This window comes from Euleptes europaea, chromosome 9 (genome assembly GCF_029931775.1).
Source record: "Euleptes europaea isolate rEulEur1 chromosome 9, rEulEur1.hap1, whole genome shotgun sequence".
Taxonomy (NCBI): Eukaryota; Metazoa; Chordata; class Lepidosauria; order Squamata; family Sphaerodactylidae; genus Euleptes; species Euleptes europaea.
This window is the reverse complement of record NC_079320.1, coordinates 66,260,982-66,279,664: the sequence shown is the minus strand read 5'-3', so window position 1 is coordinate 66,279,664 and position 18,683 is coordinate 66,260,982. Positions and strand designations below refer to the sequence as shown.

Genomic DNA, 18,683 nt, shown 5'->3' with positions numbered 1-18,683 from the left:
CTGAAGATCTTGAGGTGAAGTCTGGGGAAGGCAGGATTGGGGAGTGGAGGGACCACAATACCATAGAGTCCATCTTCCAAAGCAGCCATTTTCACCAGGGGAACTGATCTCTGTAGTCTGGAGATCAGTTGTAATTCCAGATTACAACTCCAGGTCTAGGGTTGTCAACCTCCAGGTGGTGGCTGGAGATCTCTTGTTATTACAACTGACCTCAAGCCAATAGAGATCAGTTCACCAGCATAGTGGTGGTTAAGAGCGGTGGTCTGGAGCAGTGGACTCTAATCTGGAGAACCGGGTTGGATTCCCCATCCTACACATGAAGCCAGCTGGGAGACCTCAGGCTAGTCATAGCTCTCTTAGAGCTCTCTCAGTCTCACTTACCTCACAGGGTATCTGTTGTGAGGAGGGGAAGGGAAGGTGATGGTAAGCCGGTTTGATTCTTCCTTAAGTGGTTCAGAAAGTCGGCATATAAAAAACAACTCTTCTTCTTCCCCTGGAGAAAATGGTCACTTTGGCAATTAGACTCTATGGCACTGAAGTCCCTCCCCTCTCCAAACCCTGTCCTCCTCAGGCTCCGCCCCCAAACCGCCAGGAATTTCCCAACCTGGAGCTGGCAACCCTCTCCAGGTTGTACCTGGAGACTGGCAAATTTGACAGGGTCATTAACATGACGCAGGAGCAAGATGAGCTGAGAGGTATCTGCAGGTCAGCTTGACCTGTACTCAAATTTCAAATACCTTTATTGGCATAGTACAATCTGCAGTATATAAAAGGATAAAAATTAGAGTAAAATAAGATTAATATAAATCATTCCTTAATGTTGTGATTCTACTTTCAACTAGATTCCCATCGGTTAACTACTATCGTCAGAAATTTTGCCACATTTTCGGTTATCTCAGGGTCCTTATCAGCTAGTAGTTTGTAAAGTATTTTCGTATTATTAGAGGAGAAGTTCAAAACTATAGGTTTTATTAGGTTTCCTCTTGGGGAATCATAAAGATGGCAGTCCAAAGGAATATGAGACAGGGAGTCAAGACAACCTGTGCCACATCTGCAGACTCTTTCAGCATAAGGTGTTTTCAGGAATCTGCCATGGAGGATCGCTGAAGGCAGTGAATTAGTCCTAGCTTGCATAAAGACTTTCCTGAGTTTAGGATTATCAAGATGGTCCAAGTAGTTTAAATGGAAATTAGGTGGAAGTCCGAAGTATTGAGGTGAACAAGTTGGCAGCGTTAAAGGAAATTTGCTCTGGAACTCGTGATCGACTAGTCTTTGTTTTATTAGACTTAGGATATAACTCTCGCTGGACTCAGTCAACAGCAACAATGAGAATTGATGTAGGATCACCCAGTGCCTCCTTCCACATACCCACTTCCTCCTACCTTTAGTTGGAAGTAGGCCCTTACACTGAAGGAGGCGTCAAACTTTGTTCAGTGGAGTGGTAGGATATAGATAGGATCCACCCCAGCCCCTCTTGTTTCAATATATCTCACCTACCATTGGTTTTTCTGAGGAATGCTACTTTTCAAGGATTTGGGGAAGATGTGCTCTTAAAGTGTAATAGCCCCAACACAAATATCTTTGAAATGTTTAATCTATGCACACCTCTCTTCCCAAACACTGATAGCTAGTCATGTGCCCTTGGCTGGTTTATTTCCTGTTACCGAGTATTAATATAATCGTAAATCAGCAAGTAAGGGTAAATGTTAGCAAATGTTTATTGGTAAAGCAACTAGCCTCAAACACATTTGGAATATTGTCGAAGGCTTTCACGGTCAGAGTTCATTGGTTCTTGTAGGATAACCTACAAGAACCAACATTTGGAATAAATATTTACAAAGAGATTTCATGAGGAGGAAACACATGGATGTTTTTTTAAAAAAACTAAACCACCCCACTACTACAAAAATAAACTCCTAAAGCAAGAACTTGGCAAATGGAAGTTGAAAGCATAAAGCACATGCCAGGACGGAAAACACTACTTGGAATCCTGCTATCTTATCAGTCACAGAAAAGGTGTAGAAGAACAAAAGTTCATTGGACCATAAAGCTGAAGGTGACCAAGAAACACTGACCCTACCCCAGTGTACCAAGGCCTAAGAACATAAGAGGGGAAATGCCAGGTCAGATTATTGGACCACTCTACAGAGCAATCTGACCATCAGTGATGGCCAGGCAGACAAAGATGTTCAAAAGTAGGGTATGATGGTGTTATAAAGTAAAGTAAAGGTCCCCTGTGCAAGCACCGGGCTATTCCTGACCCATGGGGTGATGTCACATCCCGACGTTCACTAGGCAGACTTTGTTTACGGGGTGGTTTGCCAGTGCCTTCCCCAGTCATCTTCCCTTTACCCCCAGCAAGCTGGGGACTCCTTTTACCAATCTCGGAAGGATGGAAGGCTGAGTCAACCTTGAGCCGGCTACCTGAAACCGACTTCCGTCGGGATCGAACTCAGGTCATGAGCAGAGCTTGGACTGCAGTACTGCAGCTTACCACTCTGCACCACGGGGCTCCTTATGATGGTGTTATACACTGATATTAACAGCATCAGTATTTCTTTTATACAGGTATTGCAACAAAATAGACGTCGTCCCTGTTTGAAATTCGTTGGGTTGGATCCAGGTAGCTTTCTCACTCATTCTCATCCAGTTGTTTTCCTTACTACCATCTTCTGTCCCATGCAGGTCCAACAGTCCCCAACATAGATTCAAAGGGGACACCTCCTCCCATTTACAGCCATGGAAATCCTAGTTGGATCCAACCCATTGTCTTATAATAACAAAATGATAGTGGGAAGCCTCAACAAGAAGATCCTATATATGTTTTCTGAGGCTTACAAGTATATACAAGAAATAGTCCAAGTGCTTTTGCACAAGCACCTTACAGAACACAAAGGACTAGTTATTTTGCCAGTTACCAGTCCAAGAAGCCATAACCCCAGCCTTAAGTACATCAGATTCATGGGAACCAGTGCAATTACCATCCTAAGTATATGTGCTTAGGGTGGTAACCACAAATTTCAATATTCAAAGTGGTCCCTCATACAAGCTTTATTCACTCAAGTAATATCTGGATAGGCAGAAGCTCAGATCCTGTGGTAAATCTCCCGACGGAAGGGGTGTCCATCAGCCAAATGGGATTTCCTTGCCTCACCTCTTCCGCTATAGTCCAAAATAACTCTGAAAATATTGTTCCTGGGGACAGCCGCCTCCCCCTGGAACAATAAGGATGAATTTGGAAGTTTATAGCAGACAGTGGGAATCCACAAAAATAGTTCTCTCTTCCATTAGTGAAAATCTTCTACAGGCTCCTACCCAGACTTGGAGCGCTTTGGAAACGATGGAATGAGCTGCCTAGTTTTAACCATACAGCTCACCCCACGGGCCCAAGTGGGCTTTGTTCTTGTGTTTCTTCAACCATAGCCCTCTTCCCCTAAGACTGCCTTGGAAAGCACTTTAGGAGAGTTTTGAAACCAGTTTCTTACACAGCATGAGAGATGAGGTGAGTCTTCTGTTTAAAGAAAGGACAGTCCGTAGCTCCACTGGCCATGCTCAAAGTTGGTCTTTGGATCCGGTTCATAATATTTTGTGGACTGTTTTGCTAGAAAGTTTCTAGCAATGATTCTAAACATTTTGCTAACTGTACATCTTACATCATTTAACACCAGCACTTCACTAACCCGTAAAAAGACAGTTTTGTATGAGGCATCTGATCAAAGGAACACTCTGAAGTGCTTTCTTGGCACTGTGCAAAAGGCAGGAATTTGGTACCACCTAGTGGTGATATATTATTGCCTGTATTTTGGCATTGTGAGATGTATGGAAGTATGCACCCTGAACAGCCCAACTTAGCCTGAGCTCGTCAAAGCTGGGAAGCTAAGCTGGGTCAGCCACATCAGCCACAATTAGTACTTGGACAGGAGACCAGCAAGGAAGACCAGGGTTGCTATAGAGTCCGATTGCCAAAGCGGCCATTTTCTCCAGGTGAACAGATCTCTATCAGCTGGAGATCAGTTCTAATAGCAGGAGATCTCCAGCTAGTACCTGGAGGTTGGCAACCCTACTGAGGGGGTAGTTGGAGGTCTGCTGCAAGAGGATTGGTGGAAATCCCCTGCTTGCACACGTGGAAGTTCTCTGGTAGATCCAAGCCTTCGATGGCCATAGGATTGCACTGCCTGGTATCCTAAACTGGACTGTAGTTGTGTAGGCACTAGGCAGGCAGTAAGGAGAGCTTGTTTTTCACTTCTGTTGAGTACAAGAGGAGTGCTTATACTTATGGAAGGTTTTTCAACAGTGTGACATTATGCCAGCACTGGGTCATGAGCTGAGAGGGCTTAGGATGCCGACTAAGCCTTGGTCCTATCTTGGCATGCCCCTGAGGCTGGTGGTTTGGGGGCCCTGTGCTGACACAGGCACTATATCTATATTAGCGGGTATAAATGAGTTACACTCGGGTGGGATTTACAGTGCCATCCTAAGCAAGTCTACCCAGAATCCTACGCAGGTCTAATCAATGTAGGGTTGCCAGATTCCTCTTTGCCACCGGCAGGAGGTTTTTGGGGCAGAGCCTGAGGAGGGTGGGGTTTGTGGAGGGGAGGGACTCCAATGCCAAAGAGTCCAATTACCAAAGTGCCCATTTTCTCCAGGTGAACTGATCTCTAGCGGCTGGAAATCAGTTATAATAACAGGAGATCTCCAGCTAGTACCTGGAGGCTGGTAACCCTAAATCAATGGTACAGAAACAAACAGGGGGAAGGGATCTCTAGAAAGCACATGGTGAAATATAATTGTGAATACAATTCAAACCTAGTCAAGAAAAATACAGACGACATTCACTAGTTTTGCAATTTTGGAGAGCAGTCCTAAGCAGGTCTACTCGGAATCCTACTCAGGTCTACTCAGTGGGACTAACTCCCCAGAAAGTGTTCTTAGGCTCACAGAGCTAGTTAGCAACTGTCTGGATGGGAACTCCCAGTTGTTCCTCAACCGTTTTTCATAAAATGAGGGTTCACTCATTTTATGAGTGGGCTCTAGTCCACAAAATTATGCTCGGGATACAATTTTATTAGTTTTTAATGTGCCTTTAGAAAATCTATCCATGCTGCTCCTGGAGAACCTTTATTTAGAGGACTTTCATTCATAGGGTCGCCATGAGTCGGAAGCAACTTGATGCTACTTAACACACAAGAAAATTATTGGGTGAGGATTATTGAATTGATCAGTATCAGCCTTGGTAGAGAAATTGCTTAATTATCCAGAATTACTTTTGCTTAATTATGCAGCTACATTTCTGAACGAGCATCAGCCTATTCTTCTAAATTTAATAATGGCAACTAGACTTGTTTATGCCAGATACTGGAAATCCAATTTGGTCCCCAAGGCTGGTGAATGGGTTGGCAAAATCAAGGATACTAATACCATGATGAATCTTACTCTTTTCTTGAAAGGAGAATGTTCATAACAATTTGAAACCTTCTGGGCTACTGCAATAGCTCATATTCAAACACACATGTAACTCTAATTGTATTATTTGTAAGATTATATTTAAGGTATAATAGGTTTAATTTAGGATAGTCTTGTTTTTCCTACTGTTTTAATTAGCCCCTTTTTGACTGAATGATGATCTGTTCCTTTTGAAAAGTATGTTATAATATAAAAATGAAATAGTCGCACACAAAAATAACTATGTGCCTTACAGCAAACATTTTTGCAACTACAATATCCTGCTGATATGGTGAGAAAGATGATTGAGAAGGCCAGAATGATACCCAGGCACAACTTACTACAAGATAAGCCCAGAGAGAATGACCTCTGGTTGTCACTTATAGCTCCCAACTAAAGCCAGTCCAACGTATTATTAAGAACCTACAACCAATGCTGGATTGTGACACTTTCCTCACTGAAGCACTGGGGGGGGGGTCCCTTTCTTGCTTAAAGACAGCCGGCTAACCTAAAACAACTTCTCACCCATGATGATAAACTACTTAACAGGAACATGGACTCTGGCACTAAGGCCTGCAACAAACCAAGGTGTCAACATTGCCCTCATATAGATTCTAAGAACATCATCTCTGGACCCACCAATGTCAGCCATACTATCTCAGGTTCATACTCCTGCTCATCTTCTAATGTGATTTATGCCATCACATGCCAGCGATGCCCTTACACAATCTACATTGGACAAACAGGTCAGTCTCTTAGACAAAGATTAAATGGACAAAAGTCTGACATCAGAAACCACAATATTCAAAAACCAGTGGGAGAACATTTCAACCTTCCAGGACACTCTGTTGCAGATTTAAGAGTAGTTCTCTTTCAAAGGAATTTCAAAGGGAGATTGGAAAGAAACTGCTGGATTACAGTTGATATTCAAACTAAAGTCAATGCATTTACCTGGGCTGAATAAAGACCTTGCATTCGTGGCTCATTCCCAATGCTGATTTCTTCACACCCATCTCTCCCCTGGCCATCACAGACTCTTCTGCAGACCACACCTCATCCCATCACGCCTGCTATTCACATGTACACACTGTTAACATTGACATACGAATGCTTGTCTGAATTCACTCTCCTCTACTTAAAGACAGATGGATTCACATTCTAGCTGTATCTGAAGAAGTGAGCTGTGGCTCACGAAAGCTCCTACCCTACCAGAAAATATTTTTGTGAGTCTTTAAAGTGCTGCTGGACTCTGGCCCTTTTCTACGTGCCTTAAAAGTTCTGTTTCTCTCCCCTCTTACTGAGCCTACCTAAATTCAACAACCTCAAGACCTTACAAATCCGTCCACGCTGCTCCTGGAGAACCCTTATTGGAGCAGGAGAACGCCGAGTTCGCTCCCGACCCAATCAGAGGCCAACAGTTCGCCTAGAGGGCGGGGAAGCAAGGGAAAGAGAGGAGGCGGTCGGACTCTTGTGACTCGTTTGATTGACAAAAGGAACCGCAAATCAGCAACAGACCGAATGTGAAAGCGGCCAAAGGGCACCAATAGGCAGATGTAAAAGCCTTGGGAGCTCTGAGCTTCAGGCGATTGGCCGGTTTTGGAAATATTCAGATGAAGGACACCTACCCGGCGTCTCCATTGGCTGGCGGGAGGGGCGTGGTTTATTGATGCGGGGAGGCTCCTTCCTCTTGCCCAGGAGGCGAGCGGGGGATGCCCTTCGCCTTCGGGGCGCGCTCTTCAAGGGGATGCTGAGCGGGCTGTGGCTGGCGCTGGCTGCGGGTTTCCTGGCCGCGCTGCTCGCCCTGCAGTGGCTGCCGCCTCCGCCCGGATCTCCCTCGCTCAGCCTTGCGGGGCTCTTCCACGACCTGGTCCGCTACGGGAAGACCAAGAGCGGCTGCAGGCGGCGCCCAGCCTGGCTGCAGTACTTGGATGTGCCGAAGAGGTGAAGGGAGCGGGATCCGAGATCCAGCCCGGGAGGCTGGGCGGGTGTCTTTTGGGACCGAGCAGCTGCTCACTGGACTCCCCCCTCCCTAGGCTTCATTAGGAATCAATCCCTAGAGTGCCTCTGGGCACGTGCAGAGTACTTTCCCGCTTGCAATGGTAGCCCTTGAACCCCCGCGCTTAGGGATAGGGGCAGGAAACGGGTTCTGCAGCTGCGTGCGATTGGGTAGGCTGATCCAGATTGTCAGACCAACCAAACCCCCCCCCCCCCACCGGGTGAAGAGGACTCGCTGTCGATCCCTCCCCCTGGGATTGTTTGATTTACGACTTCTTTATTTAAGCACAAAGCCCAGGGTTTAAGGGTAGATCAGGTGTGTGCGGCATCAACGCAGAGCAGCAAAAATGTCTACCAGGTTTCAGTCTCTCCCTGTGCCCAATCACAACAGTTTTAATCTTTATACAAAGTAAGAGTGCCTGGTGCTTGACAGTTACTGCTTGCCAACCTCCAGGTGTTAGCTGGAGACCTCCTGCTATTACCACTGATCCCCAGTCGATAGAGATCAGTTCACCTGAAGAAAATGGCCGCTTTGGCAATTGGACTCTATGGCATTGAAGTCCCTCCCCTCCCCAAACCTCACCCTCCTCAGGCTCCACCCCCAAAAACCTCCTGCTGGTAGCGAAGAGGAACCTGGCAACCCTAACTCAGGGGAAGGCAAAAAACAGGTTGCCTTCTTAATAAAGATACTGCTTCCATGATCTTAGAGCTTGGTCAAAAGATCCATTTATTCCCCCTCCCCCGAGTGAAAGTTGGGATATTCAGGAAAGTGGCTTGTAATCGCTTGGGCAGGGGAGGAGGCGTTCCATCCAGTTTTGTGTTTTGCTTACAGCCCTACCTGAGGTCCAACTCCCTTATAATGCCTTTGAACCGGCTTTGTTTCATGCAACTGCCCTATGGCAAGGCCAAGATACGAACTACATGGTTTTGGCTAGTATGCAATTACAATCCAGGCATGAAAATTCAGGAGATGAATAACTGCAATTGCACAATCTCCAGCACCCAAATGGATCCGCCGCAAGGCAGAATATTGGAGTCATGATTGCTAAGGCCATGTTTTTAACATGGCGGGTTCTGATCCCACTTCCTGTATGAAATACAGCAGGAATGCAACTCTGGTGCCTACACGGCCTGAACTGCTGTAGATTGCGTGCAAAACCACATAACTCTAAGTCAAGACTTGACAAGGAAAAACACCGGCACCAGTGTTTGTATTTGGACTGCATTTCGCAGAGAAAAATGGGATTGGCATCCCTAGTACTCAAAACACTTCCCTGGAGATCATGAGTCCAACGTTCTGCCTTGCATTGGTGCTGGAGATTGTACTGCTGCAACCGTCCTCCTGCTGGATTTAAAAACCATCAAAATCTTCTGCTTAAATTTTTAATGGATTAAGTGCACTCTCCACTTTGTTCAAGACCCAGTTCCACGCAGAATGGAGAGGCACGTCGCTGTGTTTGAGACCTGATGCTCACAATCGGCAGAATGAAGTGGTACAATTTTGTGGTGCTAGAATGGACTGCATCACTTCAGATTGCTAGTGAGGTTTTTTATAATGCTACCATGCATAAGACTTCCTGTATGTGCAAAATAACCACTGCAGTATATGGAGTAAGATGGATCTTTGCTGTTCCTGATGTGTTTTGTTTTTTATTGCTTGCACGGACTTTCTTTTATTGTTTTGTTTAGAGCCTGAGCTGGTACAGTCCATTCTCCCACATCATTTTCTGCGTGTGGAGACCAGGCCTCTGGGCTAAACTTCTAGAAGTAGCTGATGTTTTTCAGTTTACTGTGAGGTAACCTTGGTTTGTTTGAAATTAAGGCATGAATTCAGTGCTGGAGCGGCCTTCCTCTTTTCAGCTTCCCCATCAAAGGGGCAAAAATCACTTAAAAAAAACAAAGAAGCTCTCCAATTTGACAGTTGCTCCCTTGGATAATGACACAGGTGACTCTTCTAGCGTTAATCTTTCAGTGCCACTGAGTGGTGCTAGAGGGCATTCTTTTCATGGGATGGCCATGGCAAGTTTTTTCAGGAAAGGAAGCCATTGGGTCTGTAGGACATGGGGAACTTTGGCAGGCTTTTGCTGAGAACCTTAAGTTGATTGTTGCTTCTTCCTTTAGATGGTTCTATCACTTCTATGTTGTGGCCGTGGTCTGGAACGGCATCCTGCTCCTGTGGCTTATCCAAAGCCTGTTCTTCTCAAGGCCCTTCCCAGTTTGGTTTCAGGATTTGCTCAACGTTCTTGACGAAGGATCCCAGGACTGGAACAGAGGCAAGTATGGGTTCTGAAAATGGTATAATTGCCTACTTATAACAGGAAAGTATGTGTGTGTGTTTTTTTTTTTACTGAAATGAACATATATGAACATATGAAGCTGCCTTATACTGAATCAGACCTTTGGTCCATCAAAGTCAGCACTGTCTACTCAGACTGGCAGCAGCTCTCCAGGGTCTCAGGCGGAGGTCTTTGACATCACCTACTTGCCGAGTCCCTTTAACTGGAGATGCCCGGGATTGAACCTGGGACCTTCTGCATGCCAAGCAGAGGCTCTACCACTGAGCCACGGCCCCTCCCCAAGTGCTACCTATAGTGATTGGGTTATTTTTTAAGTCTTTCCACCAATGAGCTGTGCTTAAATGACTTTTCATAATATGACATCTGCATGCAAGTGAGCTATAACTATCTTGCAAAAGATAGTTACATCAAGCCCTTGGCAGCGGTACCCCTGTTGTATTTTCTCTGACTCTTTTCTACCGTTATGAAAATGGGGGGAGGGGGCATGGTATAATCCTCTGGGACTGAACCGTTAGAGAAATTAGGACTGGGATTTCAAATGTGCCAGCGCCCTTATACACAAAAAGAATTCCATCTTGTATAGCAAGCTAGCGTGTCAGAAAGAGGCACAAGTTTACCAGCTACTTTGCCAAATTCAAGGATCTCTCAGCATGCTAGCTTTCCACAGACACCTCGTGGAGAGCATTCAGACATGCAGCCCTACTCTTGTGTTCTCAATTGATCCAGTCCCGAGAGGACTCCTCATATGTCCTTTTTTTCAAATATATAATTCAGTCCCAGGGTCATCTCATACCATTGGAAAGGGAAGTATTCTTTTAGCACTGACTGTGCCTTGCTCTAATGAGAGGGACAAGATCTCTGGCAGCCAGGGGATGGTTTCCACAGGACAGCATGGCCTGTCCCAAGAACCATTACCCTAACTTGGACGTTCTGTATGTGCAAATTTCTTGCAGTGCCGCTGAGTGTTCCATGCAAGTTGCGGCATGAACTTTCTTCTCTTCATTCCTATCGTTTGCTGAATGAACTTGGCGCATCTGGCCGTTGTTTTTACATGGCAACCTGTGTTGGATTTCTAGGTGGCGAGTCCCTCTCTGCTCTCCTTGTTTGCCTTTTTGTCTGGCTGAACAGCTGTAGGCGGCTCTGGGAGTGTCTTCACATCAGCGTATTCTCCACAGGAGTCATCCACGTCGTACAGTATTGCTTTGGACTCATTTACTATGTACTGGTGGGCTTAACAGTGTTAGGTCAAGTGCCACCTAGCGTCCGGGCAGGTAAGTGGCAGCTTAAGTGTTTTAGTAATAGAACAGTGTAGCCCCCCACCACCCATATTAGAGTAAAAGTCTTGTCTGTACAAGGCAACAGAATGAGGTCAGAATTACGAAGTGGAGAGTGAGCTACACCACTGGTGAGGAAAAAGAGCTACTGGTGGATTCTGATCTTCTGAGTATATAAACACATTTCCTGTTTTTTTTTGCATGGCCCAGGGAGAGGGGACAGGTTGACCGTCTGCTGGTACCATGTCCTTGGATCCCTGGTGTTTGTTTGGGCCTCAGTTCATCAACAGAGATGTCTTGTGATTCTAGCAAATCTGAGGAAAAATAAATCGGGTAAGATGTCTACAGTGTATATGGTCCGTGTTTTTTTTCCTCTTAAGTAAAAAAAAAAGTTAGTACAACTCTTGCTTGTTTCTGCCAGCATGGTGTAGTGGTTAAGAGCGGTGGTTTGGAGCTGTGACTCTAATCTGGAGAACCAGGTTTGATTCCCCACTCCTCTTGAGCGGCGGAGGCTAATCTGGTGAACTGGATTTGTTTCCCCACTCCTGCACATGAAGCCGGCTGGGTGACCTTGGGCTAGTCACAGCTCTGTCAGCCCCATCTACCTCACAGGGTGTCTGTTGGGAGGGGAGGGCGATTGTAAGCCGGTTTGATTCTTAAGTGGTAGAAAAAGTGAGCATATAAAAACCAACTCTTCTTCTTCTTTGTACGACAAAGCTGAAACTGACGCCCGAGCTCAGCTTCATGTGAACAGCATCTTTGAGGGACAGACTTGCATTTATAGTTTATATAGAAACACAGAGCTGGAAGGGACCTCAAGGATCATCTAGTCCAACCCCTGCACAACGCAGGAAATTCATAACTACCCCCCATTCCCCCAGTGACCCCTGCTGTATGCCCAGAGGAAGGCAAAAAACCTCCAGGATCCCTGGCCTGGAGGAAAATTCCTTCCTGACCCCAAAATGGCAATTGGCATTACCCTGAAGGGGAGGGGGCATTTGATTATTAAAGACCAATTAACAGCCCATTCCTGAGCCGAAAAGATGAAAGTCCTTAGGAGGCCGGGAAGGGGCTGTGCCGGCCTTCGGGCCCCCTGCGCTGGCGCCCATGCCACTTACGCCGCCCAGGGTGGCATGATGCTGGGGGGGGCACACACGCCATTCTCCCTGCCCGCCACCCAGGGACGCTTGCACATCCTTGCACCGGTGTCTGGACAGTACACCTCTGTGCGCCATCCTCTCAGGGGTGTTCTGGGGGCATTTCCGGTCCGGTCCAGGGGAGGAGCTGCGTTTAGGCAACTTCCTAAGCCCTTTCGGCCTGGGAACGCCCCCTTTGCCCTTAGTTGCACTTATGCCCCCTTTTGAGGTGTCGTAGCTCCATGGAACCCTATGGAGCGGTTCCATGGGGCTTGCAAGTAAGGGCAAGGTTTTGGCTTCAATGGAGGGGGGGACCTCCTTTGGTGGCAGTGTGGCTGCGCTGCTTCCAGTCACTGGCACATCCCTCCCCCTCAGGAATGGGCTGCCCGTCTTGTGGGTGAGATGAGCTTTACCTTCTTTCCACCTAGAAAGAAGAGGAGTTGGTTTTTATACCCCACTTTTTCTCTACCTTTAAGGAGTCTCGAAGCAGCTTACAATTGTCTTCCCTTCCCCTCAACAGACACCTTGTGAGGTAGGTGGGGCTGAGAGACTTCTGAGAGAACTGTGACTAGCCCAGTGTCATCCAGCAGGCTTCATGTGTAAAAGTGGGGAATCAAACCTGGTTCTCCAGATTAGAGTCCACCTTTCTTAACCTCTACACTACACTACCTTCCTGCAGTTGTTTTGTCTCCCTGCTGAGCTTATTTCCAGTACTGGAGCCTGCCTGGCTGAAAAAGCAGTGACCTCTAGGGAGAGACTACAGGGAGGGAAGCCAGTCAGTGTTGGGGAGGACTCCAAACAGCCCTTTCGCTCTTTATGTGTGACTCCATGCTTTAAACGTAATTTGGGGGAACATCTGCATGTTGCCAGATGGGGCTGGTATTGGTGTGTGTGGTTTGGGCCTGAGCCAAAGGGCGTAAGAGCCTACATGGAATAGCTTTTAGGCAGCGTTGTGAACTCTCAGTCTACGGCAGGGGCCCAAAAATACTTTGCATGTGCTCAGTGGCATCCTGTTTATTACTTGGTATGCTCCGGGTCTGCAGCCCTGGCTTTGAAAACGGGTTCTAGGACTTGCCATGAGAATTATGTTCAGAGCTGGAAGAAGCAAGGAAAGGAACTTTTCCCCTGCTGACTTGCAGCTAGACCAGCAGAAAATACCCTGTAGGTCATTCATTCCTTGGCAAACAGGTAGTTTTAAAATCTGCAATTAGGACAGGTTATTTGTTTCTTAGAACTCATGTTTCAGCCAGTAGGTTCCCCCAAATGGGGTGTAGCTGGAACATCACCCGTTCAAAAGTGGTAACCTAATGTCAGCAAGAATAAAGTGCTCCAACTTTTTGCAGAAGTCTTAATATCCACAAATCATGCTGATGCAAGTGGGGGGGAAATCGTTTAGCGAGACAAGGCTAACTGATGGTTTTTCCTCCCTTCTCTTTTTGCTTTGAAGGAGAGGTGGTGAGCTTGGACCATCACCTTCCTTTTGGTGACTGGTTTGAAATGGTGTCATGTCCACACTACTTTGACGAAGTCCTGATATACGTATCGATGGGTGTTACATTTGGCTTTAACAACGTAACCTGGTGGCTCGTGGTGACGTACGTGCTTTTTAACCAGGCCGTGAGTGCCGTGTTGTGCCATGAATTCTACCTGAGCAACTTCAAGCACTATCCAAAGCATCGGAAAGCATACATACCTTTTCTCTTTTAAGCTGTTTGCCTTAAGTAACTGATTACCAACTTTGGCATCTCATCTGAAAAGAATGCCTGAAGTCTCCGGGTATCTGGGTGGTTATTATAAACAACGGATTTGGGTGAAACGGAATCGACACGGAGGATTTTGAAAAGTACGTGTGTTTCTGAAATGCCTTGAAATAGCCTAGGTAATTCACCTTAGTGGTCACTGGTAAGGAATACGAAAACGTTATTTGTGAAGTTAAGGAGACTTAGCAGTTGCTGGTTTTGTGTGACTGGCATTATGCACAGTGGGCTTGAATCCTGAAGGGGATTTTCTGCCATGTAGCCTAGTTGAACATAAGCAACTTGCTTAGAGCAAGAACAACCTGTTCCTGGGACCAATTCTGTTCAGAAGGAATTATGTGAAGCGGAATGAAGGTACAACACGTGTGTGTATATTTTCAGTAATGAAATGAGGAGAAATCAACATCTGAGTTTTACACGTGAGCAAACTCCACTAAAATTCAGTGTGTCCGAAGCAAGGTTAAAGTTTGATCACTTTCTCTCTGCCTCTGACACACAAACATAAGCAATAACCTTATTGTTTTGAGACCTGAATGTAAGTATTTATTTAGAAGATAGTCTTTAGTAGTTTGTGAATAACTTGTATTTGCCAGACATTACAATAAATTATTTAAAGCTTCCAGGACCGAAGCGGACATGTTAATATCCAGATTCTTTGTGCTGCACTTTCTTACATTGGATGCTTCAGCTCTTTCTCTATGCCCTAGAGCGCAGCGCTAGTATACTTCTTGCTGGCATGTTTCCTGTAACCGCAGAAGTGGCCACATAGACTTATGCCATTGTGTGACGAGTTCTGATCGCTCTTCAAAATCATGCAAATATAGAAGCGTCTTGGTGGCGAGCTGTTAATAAGTTCTCAGCTGTGTCAACAGCCACACCCAAAGACTTGAAGCAACAGTTAAGTTGTTCTTTCCTGGAACCTCCTTGCAAGTGCAAGTTATAACAGTGTTATCCCAAGAATGTTACTGTTGGGCAATACAGCCAGATGTTTATGGAGGTTTGTTTCCTGGTTCAGAGAGTTAGAGCTGTTTGGGCTACAAAAGAGACAACGCTGTAAGAAGAAATCTTGTCTCCATCAACTTGGAAGTTTAATGCAGTTTGGCATATTATTTATTTGCTTCATTTATACCCTGCTTCTCTCCTCAGATAGGACACAAATCGACTTACATTGTTCTCCTCTCCTCCAATTTTAGCTCAAAACAACCCTGTGAGGTAGCTTAGGCTGAGAGTGTGTGACTGGCCCAAGGTCCCCCAGCAAGCTTCCATTGGTAGGCTGGGGATTCGAACCTGGGTCTCCCAGATCCTAGTCTGAGGCACAAAACCACTACACCACAATGGCTGGCGGTAGTTAACAGATGTTACAATGCTGAAACCTGTTGCAACAGGCTCTGCATATGGTCGCTTTCTAATACCAGTACTACTGATCACCAAGACAGGATACCCAAGGGTAATACCAGGATTGGAGGCTATGGTTGCCAGGTTCCTCTTTGCCACCGGCAGGAGATTTGGGGGGCGGAACTTGAGGAGGGCGGAGTTTGGGGAGGGACTTCAATGCCATAGAGTCCAGTTGCCAAAGTGGCCATTTTCTCCAGGGGAACTAATCTCTATAAGCTGGAGATTAGTTGTAATAGTGGGAGATCTCCGGCTAATACCTGGAGGTTGGGAGCCCATTTCTAGTATCCTCCCCCAGGCTTGGTTAGTCCTGTGCAGAGTGAAAGCTAGTCCCTTATGCCAGTGCAGGAGACTATAAACCTAGAAAAGGACCACTCTTAATTCCGATTTGCTGCCTCCAGCCAAAGAGACTGCTCTGGGGTTCTTTCAGATCATCGCCTCAGACCAGCTATGCTACCTCTCTTCCCACCTGCACAAAGCGTGAAGGGAGTCTCCTTACATGTGAGTTCAGAAACTGGCCCTACTAGATACTTTTACCTGTGATTCTAGTGGCCATTCAGGTGTTTTACTGAGAGAATTCTTATTTTTTCTAAGCTGGCCCTCCAGTACTGAATATGAGAGTACTACTGTGGTGGGGCGGTCTCTTCCACAGTGGGAGTGTTGCACAATGTGATGATGAGCTGTTGATTCTGCCAACATCCTTCATACCTCAGGTACTCAGAATGATCGGTTTATCATTTAGAAGTAGCTAGAAGAGGAGGTTTTTATATGCCGACTTTCTCTACCACTTAAGGAAGAATCAAACCGGCTTACAATCACCTTCCCTTCCCCTCCCCTCAACAGACACCCTGTGAGGTAGGTGGGGCTGAGAGAGATTGAAGAGGACTGACTAGCCCAAGGTCACCCAGCTGGCTTCATGTAGAAGAATGGTGAAACCAACCTGGTTCACCAGATTAGAGACCACTGCTCATGTGGAGGAGTGGGGATTCAAACCTGGTTCTCCAGATCAGAGTCTGCCGCTCCAAACCACTACTCTTAACCACTACACCACGCTGTATGGACGGACCCCTTCAGCCATATAGTCACAGCTTTGGAGTTAAATGCTGTCTGATGACTGTGTGGACAAGGCCTAAAGATTTTGGGTTGGATCCAGCCAATTTTTCTGCCGGTGAAAGGAGGAGTCCCATCTGACCACCCAGAAAAGTTGTCCTGAAGATCGTGAGACCTGCATGTGAAAAAGCCATGTGGGATGGGGGGAATTGGGTAAGACTGAGTGAAAATACTGGCTGGATCCAGCCCACTGTGTAAGATGCCATGGGAGGAAGAAAGAAAGCTAGGTTGTGTGGCAATATGTTTCCTAATTCCCTGTACATTTGCTTTTCTCTTGTGAATGTGTTATACAGATTGATTTTATCTGGTACAGTAGTTACACCATTTCTATAACGATGTGGTTTTTTACACTTGTCCTGCCCTGCTCTTTGTTCTGTAGGGTCCCTCTGCCGAGTTTATATATAATAATGTAATTAATGTATATACTTCATTTTGTACTTCATACAAATCCATATTTAATAAAGGTTTGAGCTGCCATATGATGTTTGACAAATTAACCATTTCCTTATTTGCTATAGTTTCAAAGTAGAAGACTGAAGTGTTCCTGAAGCAACTAAATGCACACACAGGGCTAATTTCCCTGCTGCAGAAAACCCAAATTAGCCCGGTGGGTTGGATCCTATCAGCTTCTCTGCTGGCAGAAAAGGAGTGATCTCTCTAATTCCACTCCTCACTGCAGCCCATGTCCCATGTGGCTTTTAGTCTAGGCCACTGGTTCCCAACCAGGGGTCCATGGACCCCCAGGGGTCCGCGAGAACTAAATTAAGGTCCGCGAAACAAAGTTATAAAGCCATAATAAATTAATATTTTCAATTAAAAGTTCTCTATTATAAAAATATATATTCAAATATTATTCTAACAGTTATGATTAAAGTTGTATGCTGTTAAATGTGCAGCTAGTTGAATGAGAGTATGCATACGGGTGTACATGGGAATTGTCTGTGTGTGTAAAATGCCATAAAGCCATAGCCAACTTATGGTGACTCCTTATGGAGTTTTCAAGGCAAGAGACTAACAGAGGTGGTTTGCCACTGCCTTCCTCTGCATAGTGACCCTGGAATTCCTTGGTGGTCCCCCATCCAAATAAATACCCTGCTTCACTTCTGAGATCTGATGAGAATGGGCCAGCCTAGGCCATCCAAGTTGGGGCGTTTTGAGTTTATACTGTTTATTAACCACCTTTGCCTTGAAAACCCTATGGGGACACCATAAGTCGGCTGCAACTTGACATGCACACACACAACCTGCAGTCATCACTTCAGATCATTTTCTTGCAACAAAGAGTTCCTTTCCCTCTGAAATCAGTTACTATAAAAGTCTTATAAGGACACTAAAATAAAAAGCAAAAGGATGCATGGTGGCAAAAGCCAACATGGTGTAGTGGTTAAGAGTGGTGGACTCTAATCTGGAGAACCAGGTTCAATTCCCCGCTCCTACGAATGAAGTCTGCTGGGTGACCTTGGGCTAGTCACAGTTCTCTCTGAACTCTCAGCCCCACCTACCTCACAAGGAAGGGAAGGCAGTTGTAACCTGGTTTGAGACTCCTTAAAGGTAGAGAAAATTGAAGTATAAAAACCAACTCTTCTTCTAATGAAGAAGAAAAAGAGTTGGTTTTTATATGCTGACCTTCTCTACCACTTAAGGGAGGCTCAAACCGGTTTACAATCATCTTCCTTTCCCTGCCCCACAACAGACACCCTGTGAGCTAGGTGGGACTGAGAGAGCTCTTAATAGAACTGTGACTAGCTCAAGGTCACCCAGCTCGCTTTGTGTGTAGGAGTGGGGAAACAAATCCAGCTCACCAGATTAGCCTCCACCAATCATGTGGAGGAGTGGGGAATCAAACCTGGTTCTCCAGACCAGAGTCCACCGCTCCAAACCACCGCTCTTAACCAGTACACCATGAGTGATAGGAACTAGCTTGGCTGGCTGGGTACCAAGGCTGGAGAAAAGGATTAGTATACCTTAATTCTTGCATCAAATGACTTAGACCATTCTTCAAATTTTTTTAAAAAGTATATATTTTATTGCATTTCATAGTAATAGCTTACAAGATCCATCAATTGTTTAAAGAATTTGTTATAGCCCTTTTCCCTTCTTAATTATTTGAATGTTGTTCTTGTGATTTATAAGTGCTAACCTTAAGGGTATCTTAGCCTGTTGCCAATTTCTTACTTGTCCGTTAAGGCTACAACCAAGGACAAAATCCCTTTGAAATGAAATAGCAGGCTTCCAGCGAATGGTTGCTAGTATAACAGTCATGCAATATGTAAGAAATTT

At 45.6% G+C, this 18,683-nt stretch overlaps 1 protein-coding gene across 1 annotated transcript; it reads left to right on the top strand.

The window, feature by feature from the left end:
* Window positions 1–7,186: 7,186 nt before the first annotated feature.
* SRD5A3 (steroid 5 alpha-reductase 3) lies at window positions 7,187–13,922 on the top strand. Its single transcript, XM_056855882.1, has 7 exons — window positions 7,187–7,383; window positions 9,559–9,710; window positions 10,133–10,145; window positions 10,214–10,221; window positions 10,811–11,005; window positions 11,219–11,341; window positions 13,592–13,922. Exons 1-7 carry the CDS (start codon window positions 7,187–7,189, stop codon window positions 13,849–13,851), a joined length of 948 nt encoding a protein of 315 aa, XP_056711860.1. The 3' UTR covers window positions 13,852–13,922.
* Window positions 13,923–18,683: the final 4,761 nt, after the last annotated feature.

What these genes read in the sequence shown, in the direction of transcription:
- SRD5A3 (XM_056855882.1), top strand. Translation starts at nt 7,187, where the DNA reads ATGCTGAGCGGGCTGTGGCTGGCGCTGGCTGCGGGTTTCCTGGCCGCG. An exon ending in GCCACCTAGCGTCCGGGCAG is followed by an intron (nt 11,006 to 11,218) that starts GTAAGTGGCAGC and finishes TGCATGGCCCAG; the next exon opens with GGAGAGGGGACAGGTTGACC. An exon ending in TCTGAGGAAAAATAAATCGG is followed by an intron (nt 11,342 to 13,591) that starts GTAAGATGTCTA and finishes TTTGCTTTGAAG; the next exon opens with GAGAGGTGGTGAGCTTGGAC.